Below are 18279 nucleotides of genomic sequence, written 5' to 3'. Positions count from 1 at the left end.
TTTTTGCATGCACGTTTTGACACTTTTTAGAGGAGCCACTGCTATAAAAACCTTTACTTACAAACAGATTATTCGGCATTGACAAACTAAGTCTCGCGCATGCTCAGAAAGAATTTACACGGCGAAGGTTGCATTGCAGTGTATTGGACTTCGAATTTCTCGTCCCGTCGTACGTGCCGTTCACGTCATCGCGCAAGTTTTCAGCTGACTGTTGTTTCGACGTGTGTGGTCAAGTCCGTTCATGCTAATTTTGAACGGACTGTTTGTCAAACTGTTTGACGAACCTAGTTGGGCGGACAGTCCGCCCGTGTGTACGCGGCCTAAGATTTGTCTGATAACTTCAATAAACTTGGCATCTTTCTTGGACATTATTGTTTTATGTGGAACTTCCTTTATCTCAAGACTGCACATGCTACTACATTCCCCATACATAAAAACTGTTTTCTTTACACTAGAGTGCCTGTTCAGTGCTCGCCATTCATCTGTTCCGCTAACCTAGTTGCCACTTTCAAGGCTTTCCAAAGCTACCCATGTACCTGGCTTTGCACCTGGCGGTGATTACCATTTGCATGCTTGTGTTGGGGTACAGTGCTCAGCCTTCTTTGTAATTACAGCACTAGGTAGGTCTATGCTCTAACCTTTAGGAAGTCAATATTTTTATAGGAATTTCAAACATGGCCCCTGGGGGACTCTGGGTAGACAAACAGTAATAGCTTAGATCAGTTCCTATGAACCGTAATTTTCACTTCTTTTCTCAGACATTTTACATTTTTTTAAATCTAGAAAGGTAGTACAACACTTTTTGCATGCACGTTTTGACACTTTTTAGAGGAGCCACTGCTATAAAAACCTTTACTTACATACAGATTATTCGGCATTTGTATGGTCTCTTAGGAGAAAAAGCTTTATGGAGCTTTTAAAAGCTTTTAAAAACTCATCAAGTTTCAATGTTTCAGAAAAAAAATACCTATGCAGAACACTTTTGCTTTACCATTTTTGTAAACAGCAGCGAAACACCTGTTCCAGCCTTGTTTTGTGTTTTTGTGAAATATATGTGCTTTATTGTGGGCAGCATATCTGAATCGTTAAAGTGGTTTTATAGTTGCTGCCCTAAGCAACAAACCTATTAACTGATATATTTATAGCAGTGATTCTCAAACTGTGTGCCGTGTGAGATTTGCAGATGTGCCGTGGTAGTTTTTAAAAATATTTAAAATTGGCAGTGTTTTGTAGCCTTGCACATATTGAAAAGTTAAATGGTAAATCAATGTTGCAAAAGTTAAAATAGTAACATATATAAAAATGCAATCTCTGCCAGTCTGTCATTCATTGTTTCCTTTCATAACATGAGATTTGTGCGAGATCTCAGGGAGGAACTCGATCGCTCTAATAATATTATAGTAGTAGAGAATGTTGGTTCCGTTCATCTTTGGAGCCTTGCTCCAATCTGATTTGCTCTTGAAAGCAGGCACATCCTTCACATTAAATGTAAAATTAAATATATATGTTATTCACCACAAAAAGTGTTAAATCTTTTCAGATGTGCCATGAAAATTTGTAGATCTTTTTGGTCCGCCACAAGACAAACAGTTTGAGAAACACTGGACTCAATTTAGATAATTTAAGCGACTGATCAACATTTGCTTAGTAAAGTAACTACAATGGTACAAGCTAAACTGCGTATACTGTATTTTTGTAGTGTTTCGCAAAACTCAATTCCCATTCTGCAGAAGTTGGAAGAAATAAAAAACAAGGGAAGTGAAAAGATATGTCATTTTAATCATCCATTGTAATTTGTCCCAAGTGTGAAGCGACATCTAAATGAAACAATTGATTATCATAGTACTAATAGTTATAGATTTCAGAATTCTTACAAAGAATGCATACTGTCAGTATGATTACCCCCCCAAAGATGGACATTGTAGGATATTAATCAGTTACCTTACCTTTTACTTGTCAAAGATGTTTCTGAAAGGGAAGCAAGGTAAGACTATTCCTGCACAATGTCTATGAAGACCACTTTGAATGGCCATAAAGGATATGCAGGACCTTTCTGAATTGTATCATAATTGTATCATAATCGGTTATTACCTATTTACCTTACCTTAGAATTGTGTTACCTGAGATGAGATAGTTACCTGCTTCAAATAAAGAATGTCTCTACACCCTCTAAAAACATATATTTGCCAGAAGGCATTGCTGTTGACCAAGTAAAATATGTATTCCGAGTGGAAGATATCAATATTCTCCAAATGTTGTAATATGTTTACAGGAAAGGCTTAACTACTAAGCAAATAAAGACCTGATTTAAAGGGCTAATGTGCTGAGTTAAATCTAGAGGCTGCGATTGTGGACTTAGAAAATGTTGATGCCAGAAGCAGACAAGCACTTACCATTTTATGAGTAACTGAACCAGAAAAAGCATGTACTCAAGGATCTCTGCATACTTTTTCTACGTCAGTGACTCAATAGGTATTGAAAGCACTAGTTCAGCATAACCACCAGACCACTATCATTTTTAGATGAACAAGACAGCAATGGAAGCCTTAATATTTCCCTCAGTACAGGTTTTTTTTTTGATCAAACATAAAAAAATAAAAATGATAAGACTATAACTCATCAACACAAGAATACTTGCAGTAAAATGAAGATAGAAGTAGACATCAAGGCAGAGGCACCACTTGGCGTGCACAAAGGCTCATCCTATTAATAACAGGCAAAGTTGCAAGCAGAAGAAAAAAAAAACAATAAAAGACACACAAGATGAGATGTCATGCAGTTGGCAAGCAGTTACATGAGCTCACACGATTCACCTAGAATTGAGATTCACAATCTACATTTAAGATGGCTTTAAGATTCTAAACCACTGCTAATGAGCATATTTAGCTAATGAGTAAAACAATAGTTACTTTCACACAATTATGACAAGTAACATAAATAGCAAATTTAAATTAAGTATAAGTTAAAAACAGAAACTAACTGTCCCCATCTACTGGTGAACAAGTTAAAATTGAAACTGCAAAATAAAGGGATTTTCATTTGCTGATCACATAGCAACCTTTAGGGCTATTATTGCTATAGCTGAACCCTAGGTTCAAGAAAACTCCTTGTTCTGCTTCCTAATTGTATTAACACATTCATATATTTTTTTCAAAATGTATAAATGCATTTTAAAATTAATTACTAAATGAAAAAAGACTGTTGAATATGACATCCTTAGTACTTATATGGATGATAAAACAGGAGATTTATTCTTCTAGACTATGACTATAAAAATAAAGTTGAAGCTGCAGAAACAGAAAGAAGATTAAGAAGCTAAAAAGTCTGGTATTTTTCCACCATATTTTCAAACATTGTGTGAAAGTAGCTTACGACAGAGCTGAGATAATACGGCCATGAATTAAAATTTAATTATAAAAGACATTTAAAGGTAGCAGAGTGGTGCAAGACACATGCAGTATAAGTTCACCAAAATATATGGATATATTTAATGCATTTTTGATGTTAACAATCTTTCCATAGCATGCCATAAAGGAAATGAGAACAGAATAAATGTAATACTTTTGCAATGGCTATAAAGACTACCAACATACATTTTTTTATTTGAAATACGTTTAGCACCAATTAAACAATCAATAGAAGCTGCAAATGATGCACTTACTGAAAACTTACTAAAATATTCCTCTAATTTAAACTCCTGTTCAACAATAAGACCTACCAATTCATCTTGGTCAAAGCAAACATCGGGGCCTTTTCTGTATCTTGGATTTTGAGCAAGCAGGCATGGATCAGGGCCATTAGCTGTAGTTAATAATTGAGGAAATTAAATCTAGAAAATTGTTCAATATAAATTCACCATTGAAAATATAACAGTGGATAAAGTTTAAAAGGCTGTTGCCATGGGGGGGGGGGGGGGGGGGGTGAGTCAGTCTCTTTACCTGTTGTAGCAAACAGCAGGGGTGCCAACCGCTACACAGTAGCGATCTAACCCCCATAACATCAGCAATCACCACTTTTTGGGCCTGAAGAATTGTCTCCAAAACACCTTCTCTCATAAGCAGCCCAGCAAAAAAAAGACAGTCTCCGAAACAGCCAGGTAAGTGCTCCTGGTTTAACCCTTGATGACACAAGAGAATTGAAGGCCTCTATTTTAGTCTTTCCAACACTTATGCAGGCAGTCTTAGCCCTTGTACACACGGTTGGACATTCCGACAGAAAATGTCCGATCGGACCGCGTTGTCGGATAATGCAACCATGTGTGGGCTTCATCAGAATTTTTCCGTTGGAATGTCTGACCAACAAATTTTGATAGCTGGATATAAAAATTTTCCAACATGATCCAATCGGACTTTGTCCAATCGTTTGTAGAAAATTTCCGATCGGACAAAGTGCCACGCATGCTCAGATCAAATTCCTAGACCAAAGCTATTGGCTACTAGCCTGAACGTAGTCCCGTCATAACTAAATAACAGCATCACGTTCCGAGCGATCGGAGTTTCCGACAACTTTGTCCGACCGTGTGTATGCAACACCAGTTTTGGACAAAATCCATTGGACAAAATCCGACGGATTTTGTTGTTGGAATGTCCGACCATGTGTACAAGGGCATGGATACAACTGTAAAAGATATGCATGTCTCATTGAGAAGTTCTATTCACTCTGACATAAAGACATTGATTTACCAATTCACGCAGATATACATGATGTGGGAGACAGAGTTAGTCACATGGAAAACGAAATAGGAGAATTTGCTAAGTTCCTGAATGAGTGATGAATCATTGAAGCAGAACACATAATTTGTGACAAATCAGCCTCTTCACAAAAATTACCCCTGAGTGGAACAGAGTAGGTCACTCCTTTGAGAGCACTGAATAATTTGTCTGAAATATTTATAAATACACTAATGCCAACAATGCTATGGTGAGTTCATTAGTGCATAGAACCTTGTCTCTAGACTTTTCCTCCATACACAGATGCGTTTTTCTATTACTGTCAAGACCTTCTCTTGGGAGATTGTGGATTTTTATCTATATGCTAGTGATAACGATTTTTCACTCAATGGTTACCTGTTGTGAAAGTTTGTTTGTTAAGTTTTTCTGGTTAAAGGTATCCACGGCATGCCAATCACATCATCATTAGCAAAAAGCAATCAAGAATACAAGAGGAGCCTTCAGGGGACCTACTACTCCTATCAGTTGCATCCAACTCCACCATCTACTAGTAAACATGTGGTAATCAAGCTGCATATATTCTCTACTTAAATTCCATAATTGTTTAAACAACATGCAATTTAAAATGTAATTACTGAATGTAAAGGGGCTTAATAGCTTGAATATTATGTATTATTGTGTAAAATCATATTGCCTTTATCAAACAACAGTAATACAAAGGAATTTCAACATCATTAAAGTGTTACTAAACCCACAAGAGTAAAATCAGTCTGTATATGCAGTAAAACATGCTTGTTATACTCACTGTGGAACCTAAGGGGTAAATCCACTGCATTGTGTAGAAAGGCTGTTTGATCCTGTCTCCTCTGATTCCCCCCTTCTTTTACTGTCCCCAATCCATTTGATGTTAGTACAGCGCCCTAGGAGGCACCCTGCACATGCTCAGTTTGTCAGTTTGGTGTGCATTGCTAGAGATTTTTTTTTTTGGGAGGGTGCATGTTATCAACACAGGGCCAATCAGCACTGTCCAGACAGAGGCTCAGGGGTCATGCAGCCTCATAGGACAGTCAAAGCAGAATGAAAACTCCTCCTACAAGCTTTAACTAGTGCTCAGTCAGAAATATGATAGAAGTCACATGAATGCTATATACTGCCGATGAGAAAAGGTGTTTAGCAGTTTATATTTACTAAAATAATTGCATTTCCATGTTCTTTGCACTGTGGGAGACCCCATATAGTGAATGCAGGGTCCTGGGCTTCGTAACACTTTAAGGCTACTTACATTTTTTTAAAGTTGACAGACATACAGCTAAATACACAAATTAAATACCTATATTGGATCCATTTTATTGCCAAAATAATTTGTAATTCTGTCTACCCAGTCCTGTGATTTTTACACCTCTGCCGCACAGCACAGACCTGCCAGGCAGGGGGGACAACATACATTTATCTGATGTATTTAAGTAAAACTTACTGTACATGTCTTTTCCTTCCCCAACCTGTGACTGGACAATAAAAACAGAAGCAGCACACTTGTGAGCTAATTTTTTTCTGCTCTCTTTTCCAATTAAAATGTTCCTTGCACTTCAGCACTCCTGACTGGCTCCTTTGTGTTGCTTCCCCATCCCTCTCTCTAAGCTCTGCTGTACAAGAACTGCAATAGGCTGACACAATGTCAAATTCAGGTACATACTCTGCTCTTATTTAAAAAAATACCTTTCATGATTGCAGAGTTGCAACAATGTGTAGCTTTTATATCTCTTTGTTGTTCAACTTACCCTGCCTATTTTTTTAAATATTTTCATTTGTAATAATAAGACAAAATAGTACTATCCCTTTGGCAAAAAATATACTCCATTGCTGGTTTAGTTGTTCAAAAATGTGCATTTATAATTAAAGGATACAGCGTTGTTCTGCTTGTATTAGAGGTTGCTGATCACAAGCATCACATGTGCGATGACTGTCTACTATTATGAAAAGCAAATTGGTGTTGACAAGCTTTTCAACATGGTAGATTCTGAAAGAAAGCATCAAAGCAAAATGTTACAACAAAAAAAAGTGTACAGAGCTTTAGCAAATCACAGTCAAACTACTGTGCTCCAAGCCCATGAGACATGCTGATGTCCAGTTTCAATATAGTGAAGGACATGGCATCTATCAATATAGTGAAGGACATGCTTACAATGTGGCAATAACTTAAACATTACAAATGTATGGTCAGCTGTGATCAGATCTTATTACTTCCGAAGGGTAAAGTTGGAAAAACAGATATGAATTGCGTAACAAACAGTATCCTTTTTCCAAACCAAAAAAGGTTTACCTTGTGCAGTTGACACAGTCTAAATATCCACTAAAAGATCTGTTGTCATTTTCAAAAAAATATTGGGTTTGTTCGGTGATACAGCTCTGCTTCGACATAATGGAAGAAAAGTCATCATCATCAAATTCAGCTAAAAGACAAGAATAAGTAATAAGTAAAGTAAGTAATAGTAGAAGATATGTAAAGTAATAACATTTAAGGACTTAGCCTGCATTTACAAGTTCTGCAATACTTGTAATTGTATTATCATGGTAGTATAGAATATGAAGTCATTTTAATAAACTATAGAGGACAAGTACAGGTATCCCTTCTAGGTTGTAAACTCTAAGTAGAAGGCTTCCTAATTCCTCCTGTATTGTACTGTAACTGTACCATTTGCCCTACTGTAAAACTCTGCGCAAACTGTTGGCACTATATAAATCTTGTATAATAATACTAATAGAGTGGGGCTATTCACAGGCATTGTTAGGCTTTATTGATGTTTCCTGATTAAGATTCTTTCTTACTTTCTGTAGCTTTTTTGCCAAAATCTCAACTGTATTAAAAATGATCACTATCTGTATACCAACTAAAGAGAATTCACCTACTTTCTGTTTTGATTATCACTGTCAGCCAATCCTGAAGCAGCCAGACAGAGTTTCTAACTGTTTATTCAAAACAATAGATACAATGATGGCTTGAGTTCCACTTTAAAATGTGTAAAAGATTTAATGTAATTGTTTTTGAAATCACTAGAAATATATATACAGTATATAACGTTAAGAGACCTTTGCTAATAGATCTATATGTAAAGCGCTACGTAAAATGCATATGTAACAGTAACAATGAACACCATGGTAAAAAGACTGCATTTCTATATATATATATATATATATATATATATATATATATATATATATATATATATATATACATATATATACAGTATATACTGTATATGTATATATATTTCAAGTGAATACGTATATATATATATATATATATATATATATATACATACACATATACAGTATACTGTGTATAGGACTCATGTAGACTCATGTCTATCTGCAGACTTCTTATAACAAGTTTGGCTATGCTATGTCCTACATGTTGTTGTCTTTGGCTTGGTTGCATTCATCAGTAGTTTCCCTTAGGACACCTATTAAAGCCAAGCGATATTGTTACAAATTGCTTCAAGGATATTGTTCAATATGTTACCGATATGGAGCTTTGTAAGAACATATGAGTTTCATCACATTTCAGTATGAACTTTTCAAAATTCCACTTAATAGCTGCTTTGATTTCCTGTAATGCTAAATTGCATTGCACTTTGTGTTTTATTGAAGTATAACAGTAAAAATGAAGTGCCATTTGAATTAATAAACTGTACAAATGAACAATATGGGGTTGATTTACTAATGGAAAATAGCCTGTTCACTTTGCAAATGAATTTTTTTTTTTAGTGAATTCTGCATACACACGACCAGACTTTTAGACGGACTGGGTCCGACGGTCTTCCCGACTTTCGGCAGAGTTCCGGCAGACTTTCCGAATGAACAGACTTGGCCACACACAATCACAGCAAAGTCCGATGGATTTGAACGTGATGATGTACGACCGGACTAGAATAAGGAAGTTCATAGCCATTAGCCAATAGCTTCCCTAGCATCGGTTTTTGTCTGTCAAACTAGCATACACACGAATGGATTTCTCATTAGGAACTGGGTCCGGCGGGGTTCCAACAGCAAAAATTTGAAACATGTTCTATTTCTAAAGTGAGTGACTTGTATAGCGCTACCTATGCGAACTGAATCGCCTCAGGGCGCTTTCTTGCCACCAGAGCCCATCTGTGGCTTTCCGTCAGATTTTTGGACAGCAAAGGTCCGACTAAGCCAACACACAACTGAATTGTCTGACTGATTCGTTCCGTCTGACCTTTGCTGTCGAAAAGTCCGGTCGTGTGTACACGGCATTAGTGAATGAGGTAAAGCTCTGTTGACTTCCATCATCCAATCATGTGCAGGCATTTTATTTTTATTGCTTTTAGAAAATCAACCCCTATGTGTCTGTAACAGAAGACAGAAATATCACCTGCTATATAAATGCTTATAAAGAGATTTGATCACAAAGAATATGAGTATTTATGACAATGAACACTGGGTTTTGGGTAACATGATCAAAATAATAATGTGCAATAAAGGAGCTGTTTTCTTAAATACATACACTGTGATTATTTATATTATAGGTAATGCTTTCCAACTTTGGACTACTCTTTTTTTATTTCAATGGAATATTAAATAAAAAAATCATGCAACAGCTTTAATACTCCCCTTCTCTCCAGTGCTGCCCTCCACAATATATCACAAGATGCCCTTATGCCCTGTACACATGGTCGTACCTTCCGATGACAAAATCCGTCAAATTTTGTCAGACGGATTTTGGCCCAAACTTGTCTAGCACACACATGGTCGCACAAAGTTGACGGAAAATCCGATCGTTCTGAGCGCGGTGACGTAGAACATGTACAACGGGGCTATTAATGGGCCAGTAGCCAATAGCTTTCATCTCGTAATTTATTCTGAGCATGCGTGGCACTTTGTCCGTCAGAATTGTCTACACACTATTGAAATTTAAACGATCAGATTTTATTGTCAGAAAAGTTTAGATCCAGCTCTCAACGTTTGTGTGTCGGAAATTCTGACGGAAAAAGTCCAATGGAGCCCACACACAATCGGATTTTCAGACAACATGATCCGATCGCACGTTTTCCGTCGGAAGGTCCGATCGTGTGTACAGGGCATTAGTCTTTTTGGTTGAACGATGCTGGGCATCATTCAAGTAAAAAAATGAGAACATACCGTGAGCAAAGGGAGCCATGAACTTCTTATTGGGTTGGGGGTTCTACTCAAAGTGTAATAATTCTGTACTCAAAGTGTAATAATACAGAGGGATCATCAGGTTAACACTGCTCTTTGCATCCTTGAGAATGCAAGGAGAAGACCAGAAGAGGAAAAGGGCCCCAAGCATCACTATACTGGTCTAAAGACTTCTGGAATAGGTAAGTATAAGAATAAATCCCACAGTTCGGCAGCCTCAAGTGGAGAGTCCTTTGAGAAGGGGAAAGCCCAGAGTTGGGTTTAAAGGCCATGTTCACCTTTATTTACCCTTTTTTTTCAAAATTCCATCTCCGCTATGTACCAACACAGTATTAATATACTTATTTGCAAAAATAAAACAGCTTTACATTAATTCTACACAGGCTTACCTCACTTTCTTCATAGCTGTTTAACCACTTCCATATTGGGCCATTGTAAAATGACACCTGCAGGAACATCTGCTCCCTCCGGGTGAACGTCATATGACGTCCTCCGGTTCTCGCCGCTCCTGTGAGCCCCCGGGGGGGCCCCAGCATGGCGATCAGGGATGAGGCATGTCCCTCGGACACAGCCCATCCTGATCAGGGTAAAGAGCCAATTAAATGGTCTTTTTACCATGTAACCGGCTGTGTCCAATCACAGCCAGTCACATGTGTTGTGCTCGTGATTGCCACTCATGAGCTCCCCTGGGGGCATGCAGCATGGCGATCTGGAAAGAGGTGTGTCCCCCAAGGCACAGCCCATACCCAATCAGGGTAAAGAGCCAATGAAATTGACACTTTACCATGTGACCAGCTATGTCCAATCACAGCCAGTCACAAATGTCAACAAACAGCTGTATTGCCATTTCCAGGTTCTCCTCCTCAGTGTGTGAGGAGGAGACCTGGAAGAAGAAAATGGTACAGTACAGTGATCTGCCCCCTGATTGCCCCACGAATAAAGGGTACCTGTCACAGCCCTTAATAGTACCTGTCACCAGCCCCAGAGTACCTGTCACCAGCATCAGAGTACCTGTCGCCAGCCCCAGAGTACATGTCACAAGCATCAGAGTACCTGTCACCAGCCCATCACAGTACCTGAGTACCTGTCACTATTCCATCAGAGTACCCGAGTACCTATCACCAGATCATCAGAGTACCCGAGTACCTGTCACCAGACCATCAGAGTACCAAAGTACCTGTCACCAGCCCACCAGAGTACTCGGGTACCTGTCACCAGCTCATCAGAGTACCCGAGTACCTTTCACCAGTCCACCAGAGTACCTGACTACCTGTCACCAGCCCATCCAAGTACCCAAGTACCTGTCTCCAGCTCATCAGAGTACCCAGAGTACCAGTCACCAGCCCATCAGAGTACCCAGAGTACCCGTCACCAGCCCATCAGAGTACCTGAGTACCTGTCACCAGCTCATAAGAGTACCCGAGTACCTGTCACCAGCCCATGCCTCATAGAATATACGTTGGGGTGTTTCTTTTCAAAATGGGATAATTTTGTGGGAGTTTCCATTGCCCTGATGCTCCAGGACCTTCAAAAGTGTGATAGATTGTCAGAAAACAAAATGTGTAATTTATGCTCCTAGAACGCCTGATGGTGCTCCCTGCATGTTGGGCCTCTCTATGTGGCCTGGCTGTGCAAAAGTCTCCCACACGTGCTATTGTCATACTCAGCACAAGTACCAGAATATATTTTGTATTGAAGTGGTTAAACACACTGCTCGATTACTTCTGCCTTACTTCCTGGACAGACTTTAGGTCATGACAGGAGCTGACCAGCTGATCTCATTAGCAAACAACTTGAATCAACAGCTGGTCAACTTCTTCCTGTGTCATGAGTTAAAGTCTGTCCATGTACATTGGAACATAGGGGAGCTGGAATTTTGAAAATAAAAAAAGGGAACAAAGGTAAACTTAGCCTTTAAGAGTTCAACTATGCATCCTTTAAAAACTAAAAAATATTAACAATTTAGTAGATGAATATAAAATAATAATACATATAAAATATTCCAACATACCAGCCTCATTAAAGTGTGGTAAGGTAAGACTCCATAATAACTGCTGTAATATAGACCTAAGGTATAAACCATTGATTAGTATTTCCACTTTCACTTTTCAGTTAAACATACAATTTTCAATCATAACATTAACATGTGTTGCATTATCAGTAAACACCAAGTAAAGAGTCGTTATATGTGCTCCCATAGAATGTACTGTACTCTGTATTACATCATAATATTTGGCAGGTGTTCCTCCTTAAAAAGCTGTATATGTTTCTCTGATAACAATAAGACCCCTTTCACACGGAGGCGCTTTACAGGTGCTACAGTGCTAAAAATAGCACCTGCATAGCGCCTGTAAAGTGCCTCTCCTGTCTTTCCAGTGTGAAAGCCGGAGGCGCTAGCAGGATGTTAAAAAAAACTCCTGCAAGTAGCATCTTTGGAGTGGTGAAGGAGTTGTGTATACGCTCCTGCCCATTGAACTGAAGGGGCACCGCTGCTGAACCGCCGGCAAAGCGCCACTGCAGCGGCGCTTTGTGGATCATTTTAACCCTTTTTCGGCCGCTAGCAGGGGTTAAAACCACCTCACTAGCGGGCGAAAACCCCTGCAAAAACTATGGTAAAGCGCAGCTAAAAATAGCGACGCTTTACCGCTGACGCCCCAGTGTGAAAGGGGCCTAAAGTTTATCACAGGTTAAAGCTAAATGTATTTTTTTTTTTTGAGTGAGAAGCATAGCAGATCAAAGTTTAAGGGGGGATTATTGAGCTGTCAGCCACATGGTGATTTAGTCAGAAGCCCTAAGTCACAAATCAACAGTAACAGCTCTACAGTATATCAAGTTTTGCCTTACTGGATTATGTTCTGCTTCTAAGTTCCAATTCTGCAGCAAATGCAGATCTAGTTAGTGTGTGGTTTTAGTAATTTAGAAATATTGATTTAGTAAAGATTTCGTAATTTAGTAATAACGTGTGCTATCTGAACACTGGTAAAATAAATTAAGTGTAGTTTTGGAATCACATTTTTACTGTCCACTACAGATAAACTGTGAGTATCTGAACAAACCTTACTGTTGACTATTTCCTTACTCTGTTTTGAAGCTATTGATATAGGTCTTCCAACACACTTTCCTAAACCAAGTTATAAGATCTTCCTGATCAGTCTAAGGGGTTGGTTTACTAAAGGCACATAGACTGTGCACTTTGCAAAATGCAGTTGCATCAGAGCAGTGCTCCAGAACTTAGTAAATTAGGTAAAGATTCACTTTGCAAAGAATACCCAATCACATACAAGGTATATTCAAAAAACACAATTTTTGCTTGCACATGGATGATGGAAGTCAGCAGAGCTTCTGCTCATATACTAAGCTCTAGAGCAACTGCTCTTTGCCAAGTGCACAGCTTATTTGCCTTTAGTAAATCAACCCCATTGTGTTATTATAAGAGAAGGAATGTCCTGACATTCCTTTATTCTTAGTACTTTTTTTGAAAGTACCTCACCATACATGAACATTCTACTGAAGTGGATGCATGAATCTTTTCAGACACATGCTCACAGGATGCTACAAGTATATGAAGAGACATTTGAACTTTTAAAAATGTAGAAAACCAAAGTGCCCAAAGTATAATGTTAAGGCAATTTTAACTAAATTAATTAAAGTAATGACTTAGGTAGAAAATATATATGTACATTCATCTGTTTAGAAAATGTGGAATTGTCTTTTAAAGGCTTTTATCTTTTACATCAGCTTTCAGGTCTTTTCTGCACAATTTCCACTCAGGGTCATGTTTGGTTGTTTGATTTAGACCCACAAGTTTTTAAGAAAGAACTGATCATGCATACAGCATTCTGATTTTTAGAAATACTTGTGTTGCTGATATAAGCAGAGAATAATAGAACAGATTTTCTGTTGACTGCTTATATCGCACAATAGTGTCTTTTCATATATGGACATATTTATAGTCCCAGATAATAAAACATCAGTGAACCTGTGCTTTGACCATGTAAGAGAAAGCAACAGGCTACGTCTAATGCCCCCTTACCCATCACTACACGGTTATATTTCCTTTGCTCCCTTACCATGCAAAAAACAGAATTTTGACTTATCTGTAAATTCCTTATCTTGAGTACATTGCAGGAGTTGTAGTCATAGGCAATGCAGGCTATCTTCAGGTGATTAGACACTGGTAAAGAATCATGCCAGGGCTGCCTCTAGAGCATGCTCATAAAACCCCACCCATGTTATGGGACTCCAGTATTTTGGTAAGCAATAGTGACCATAGGCATGAGGTAGGGCCCCATGTCCTGCACAGTACTCCAACATAAGGAATTTACAGGTAAGTCACAATTCTCTGTATCTTAATCCTACAGTACAGGGCACAGGGCCATAATCATAGACCATGGGATTTACCCACTTCCTGACCAGGCTATTTTTTGCCAAATGCCACTGCATCGCTTTAACTGGTCGTGTAACGCCTTGCCCCAACCAAAGTTGATGTCCTTTTTTCCCACAAACAGAGCTTTCTTTTGGTGAAAAGTTAATATATAAAGAGTTTAAAAAGTCTTCAGAGAAGGGTGCTGGTGCTTAAAATATTGTGTTGCATCAAACAGTGGTGACAAAGGTGACAACTGGGTGATTTTTATCTTCCGTGTGCTAAACAGCATTAATAGTAACCAGGCACAAGCGGTATCTCTGGATGTATGTCCTCATCAGTTCCCAACTGTCAACAGCCCAGTAGTGGTAATCTGTGTGCTTTGCTTTCTACAGCCACAAACTTGCCTCTCAGGGCAGTGTGTGTCAGGCAAACCGGGAGGAAAGGAGAGAGAGGAAGTTCCAATAAGGAAGTATATCAAGCTGGCATATTTATTAAAAGTAAAAGTGTACTGCGGTACTCACATAAAAACAGTGTGAACAGGATAAAACAAAATGATTGCCGAGCTCGTACTCAAAATGTCACTTCCGGTGTCTGTATGTTCCTATGTGTGGCATCACCATCACGTGACTTCATGATGAAGTCATGCAAGCACACTGACGATAAAAATCACCCAGTCACCTTTGTCACTACTATTGGATGTGACAGAGCACTTTAATCACCAGCACCCTTCTCTGAAGACTTTTTAAACTCTTTATATATCAACCTTCATATTTACACATATTTGTATCCAATTTTTGCACTTGAACTTATACTTTATTATGTGGATTTTATGGACTCTTTGATTGTATAGCAGATTTCTTATGTTATTGCACTTTATTTATGTTATTTGGAATCTTTGATATTTGTTATAGCCACCTGTATGTTTATGATTCTGTATAGTTAGCACTTTAATGATCACATTAGCACTTTAAATATTTGGAGCACAGCACCATATATTGTTTTTTTTAAAAAAAGAATGGCGCAATGAACAATTTAAAAAAAAATTGATCCTTTTGGGTATGGTATGACTTTTAAGGGTAACCACATGCCAAAAAAATGGCGTGATGCCCCCAAAATCCATACCAGAACCTTATCCGAGCATGCAGCCTGGCATGCCAGGGAAGGGCCAGGAGAAGCAAGTGCCCCCCCTCCTGAACCATACCAGGCCAGGTCAACATGAGGGGGTGTTTTGGGTCGGGGGAGCTCTGCCCTTTCCACTCAAAAGCACCTTGTCCCCATGTTGATGGGGACAAGTTCCTCTTCCTCACAACCCTGACCGGTGGTTGTGGTGCTATGCAGGTGTGGTGTTTATCGGAATCATAAAGTCTTCTTTAATAAAGGGTCTCCCAGATCCTGGCCTCCCATGTGAAGGAGTATGGGCACCCCTACCCATTTATCAAGACAGTGTGAAAAATAGTAAAGACACAACAGTTTTTGTCAAGTCCTTTATTTTAAAAAAAAATCCCCCAGTGTAGATTCAATCCAATGATGATGCCCGCTGCACTGCTTTTTAAAAAAAATAATTGCCATGGGTTCTACTTAAAATCCATACCAGACACAAAGGAATGGATTGGGGATGGAACCCATGCTGTTTTTTCTCAGATTTTTTTACTTTTGGCATTCTTTTGTTTACATTTCAGCTGTCAGTGGAGAAGCCTGCTGCTGATCCATCGGTTGTTAGGCTACTTTCACACTGAGGTGCTTTACAGGCATTTTAGTGCTAAAAATAGGGCCTGTAAAGCTCCTCACCTGTCACTCCAGTGTGAAAGCTAGAGTCCTTTCACATTGGGGTGGTGCGCTTGCGGGATGTTAAAAAAAAGTCCTTCAAGCAGCATCTTTGAGGCACTTCATGAGCGGTGCATACACTGCTCCTAAAGCGCCCCTGCCCATTGAAATCAATGGGAAGCGCCGGCGATGCGCCTGAAAAACTCTTTGCACTTTGCGAGAACTACTGATCCCTTTATCAGCCGCTAGCAGGGGTTAAAAGCACCCCGCTAGTGTCCAAAAGTGTTGCTAAAATGACTGTAAAGAGTCACTAAAAATAGCGCCGCTTTACCGCTGCTGCCCCCACCCCAGTGTGAAAGTGCCCTTAAGGATGTGAAGGCTGGGTTCCTGGCAATCTCCTTAACAAACAACTATTCTTCACACACAATTTGAATCAGTCGATCATTTTTCACTCAGAATATTTGGAATTCATTAGAAAACTAATATATAAAATGAAATTAAACTAATTTCAATAAAATGAAATTAAACTAATTTCAACTAAATTCATTATTATTTCATTCGGAGATTCAGATATTGTACATGTGAATCTCCAAATAACCAAAAATGTGTCTGAATTTATATTCAGACCAAGTTGAATTGCACATGTCTATTAACTATCCACAGCATTGGAAGGGATGCCTTTTATTAATCCAGTACAAAATTGGAGATCCATCATGTCGGGGAGAATCGTCTTGCTGGATAGTTACATAGGACAATCCAGAGAGTGGATCTGTTTGTTCCACGAGGTCAGACTTTTGAGTTGAAGACTCTTGGAGTGAAACCATAACTGATAACCCTCCTGCAGAAAAAAAGCTAAGCAGTGTATTTTGGATCTTAAGGTCTGCATATGGGACCTTAAGAAGGCTATCTTTCCTGGAGGAAAGAAAATTATGGCTTGGGTTGTGTCCAAGTTTAGATCCAGGTACTTTAGATTGCATGAGGGCTGGAGTGCAGACTTTAAAAAGTTGATTGACCAGCTGAAGGGTTGAACTGAATAGTCCTTTGGACATTGGCTGACTATGTTGTGGTGGAGCGATCTACTTCTGTAAAAGCAAATCGAAGGATCTAAGAGTGCCAAAAGTTTTCCAACAAAAATTCATACATAGTGGCAGAAAAATCGTATTTTGTCAGATAGGCCGCATTATGTGTGCCTGAGAGGGAACTAAAATCAGGGAAGGGGAGCAATGTTATAAGACCAGGACAAGGGAACAGCTATTACCCTGAGCAGTGTTTTGTGTTTTTTCTATAGGCCATTGGCAGGGCACATGATATTCATCCCCTTTACCCAAGCTCCCTTGCACCTGTGATCCAGCATTGATAGGTGAGTGGATTCTCTGTGGGGTATTCTCTGAATGGACTCAAATAAATTAGGTATTGTATGTCAGCAGGTGTAATGCAGGTGTAACTTATACACAGGTGCTGACTATGTTTCTTGGCTGTGTCTCTGTAGTAGAAGGAGTCAGGAAAAGCAGCAAACATGACATGCATATTTTTGGCCAAAATATTGGGTGGGAATGGGACAGCCAGAAGACATGTTACAATGACATAACCATTCTGAGACAGATGTGGATGAGAAAATATTACCAAATGTAAAAACAGGTATAATTTACGGAGCTGTCAGAGACAAGAATAATGTAAATTATTACAACAAAATGAATAATTCCCCATTCCTGCCCCATATCTGAGTGTGTGCTAAGCATTACAGGTTGTCTATAGCCAAGAATGGTCCAACGTACAAGAAAACAAAACCCTGTCTTACTGTGTCAATGCCACTAGGCCCATTATGTGCTCCAGGCTTTGTCCATCATGGTGGGCATACCCATGAAGGGTCTTCCAGTCTGGAAACTATAGGGATGGATCACTGCCCTGGAACTCTATTGAACTATTGAACCATGCGGCTACTTACACTTATTCCAACAACATGGCAAGAATAGCACCTTTTCCTGGCTGACCTCACTAGATTGGGTACACCAAGGGTGACCAATCTAGAAACTAATAGATAGCCAAGGTCAATGCATAATCAAATCAGAAGAAAAAAAAGGAAAGGTTTAAATATGAAAAAAATTCTCCAAAAAGAAGAGGTCCACCACCTAAGGACACTAGCAAATAAACTGGAGTCTCTTGGAGTTGGTGGGGTTGGATTGTATGAGCATGCACTAGTGGTGGCCCTAGCAAAGTTCCATGCCAGTGTGCAACCACATGCAGGTAGCCTGTGTATAACCCATTGTCTAGGACTACATCCCTGTGCCCTGTACTGTACGG

General features: G+C 39.0%; 1 protein-coding gene across 8 annotated transcripts in view; it reads right to left on the bottom strand.

Annotated features, from left to right (window-relative positions):
* Positions 1-18279, bottom strand: part of CACNA2D1 (calcium voltage-gated channel auxiliary subunit alpha2delta 1) — a 930857-nt gene that overhangs the window by 7037 nt on the left and 905541 nt on the right. For 7 of the 8 annotated variants that reach the window (XM_077469509.1, XM_077469512.1, XM_077469510.1 and 4 more), the window contains 4 exons: positions 11860-11915; positions 6991-7120; positions 6575-6687; positions 3719-3801 (listed from right to left, as the gene is read on the bottom strand). In XM_077469509.1, the coding sequence (XP_077325635.1) occupies positions 3719-3801; positions 6575-6687; positions 6991-7120; positions 11860-11915 (382 nt within the window). Of the gene's footprint in view, positions 1-1002; positions 2704-3718; positions 3802-6574; positions 6688-6990; positions 7121-11859; positions 11916-18279 lie in introns of those variants that run through there. The other variant, XM_077469511.1, reaches the window with a different exon arrangement.

The sequence above is a fragment of the Lithobates pipiens genome, unplaced genomic scaffold (genome assembly GCF_037356315.1).
Source record: "Lithobates pipiens isolate NorthernLeopardFrog02 unplaced genomic scaffold, aLitPip1_a1.2 Scaffold_8, whole genome shotgun sequence".
In the NCBI taxonomy this organism is placed as follows: Eukaryota; Metazoa; Chordata; class Amphibia; order Anura; family Ranidae; genus Lithobates; species Lithobates pipiens.
Note: the sequence above shows the minus strand (reverse complement) of the source record. Positions and strands in the feature narration are given on the sequence as shown.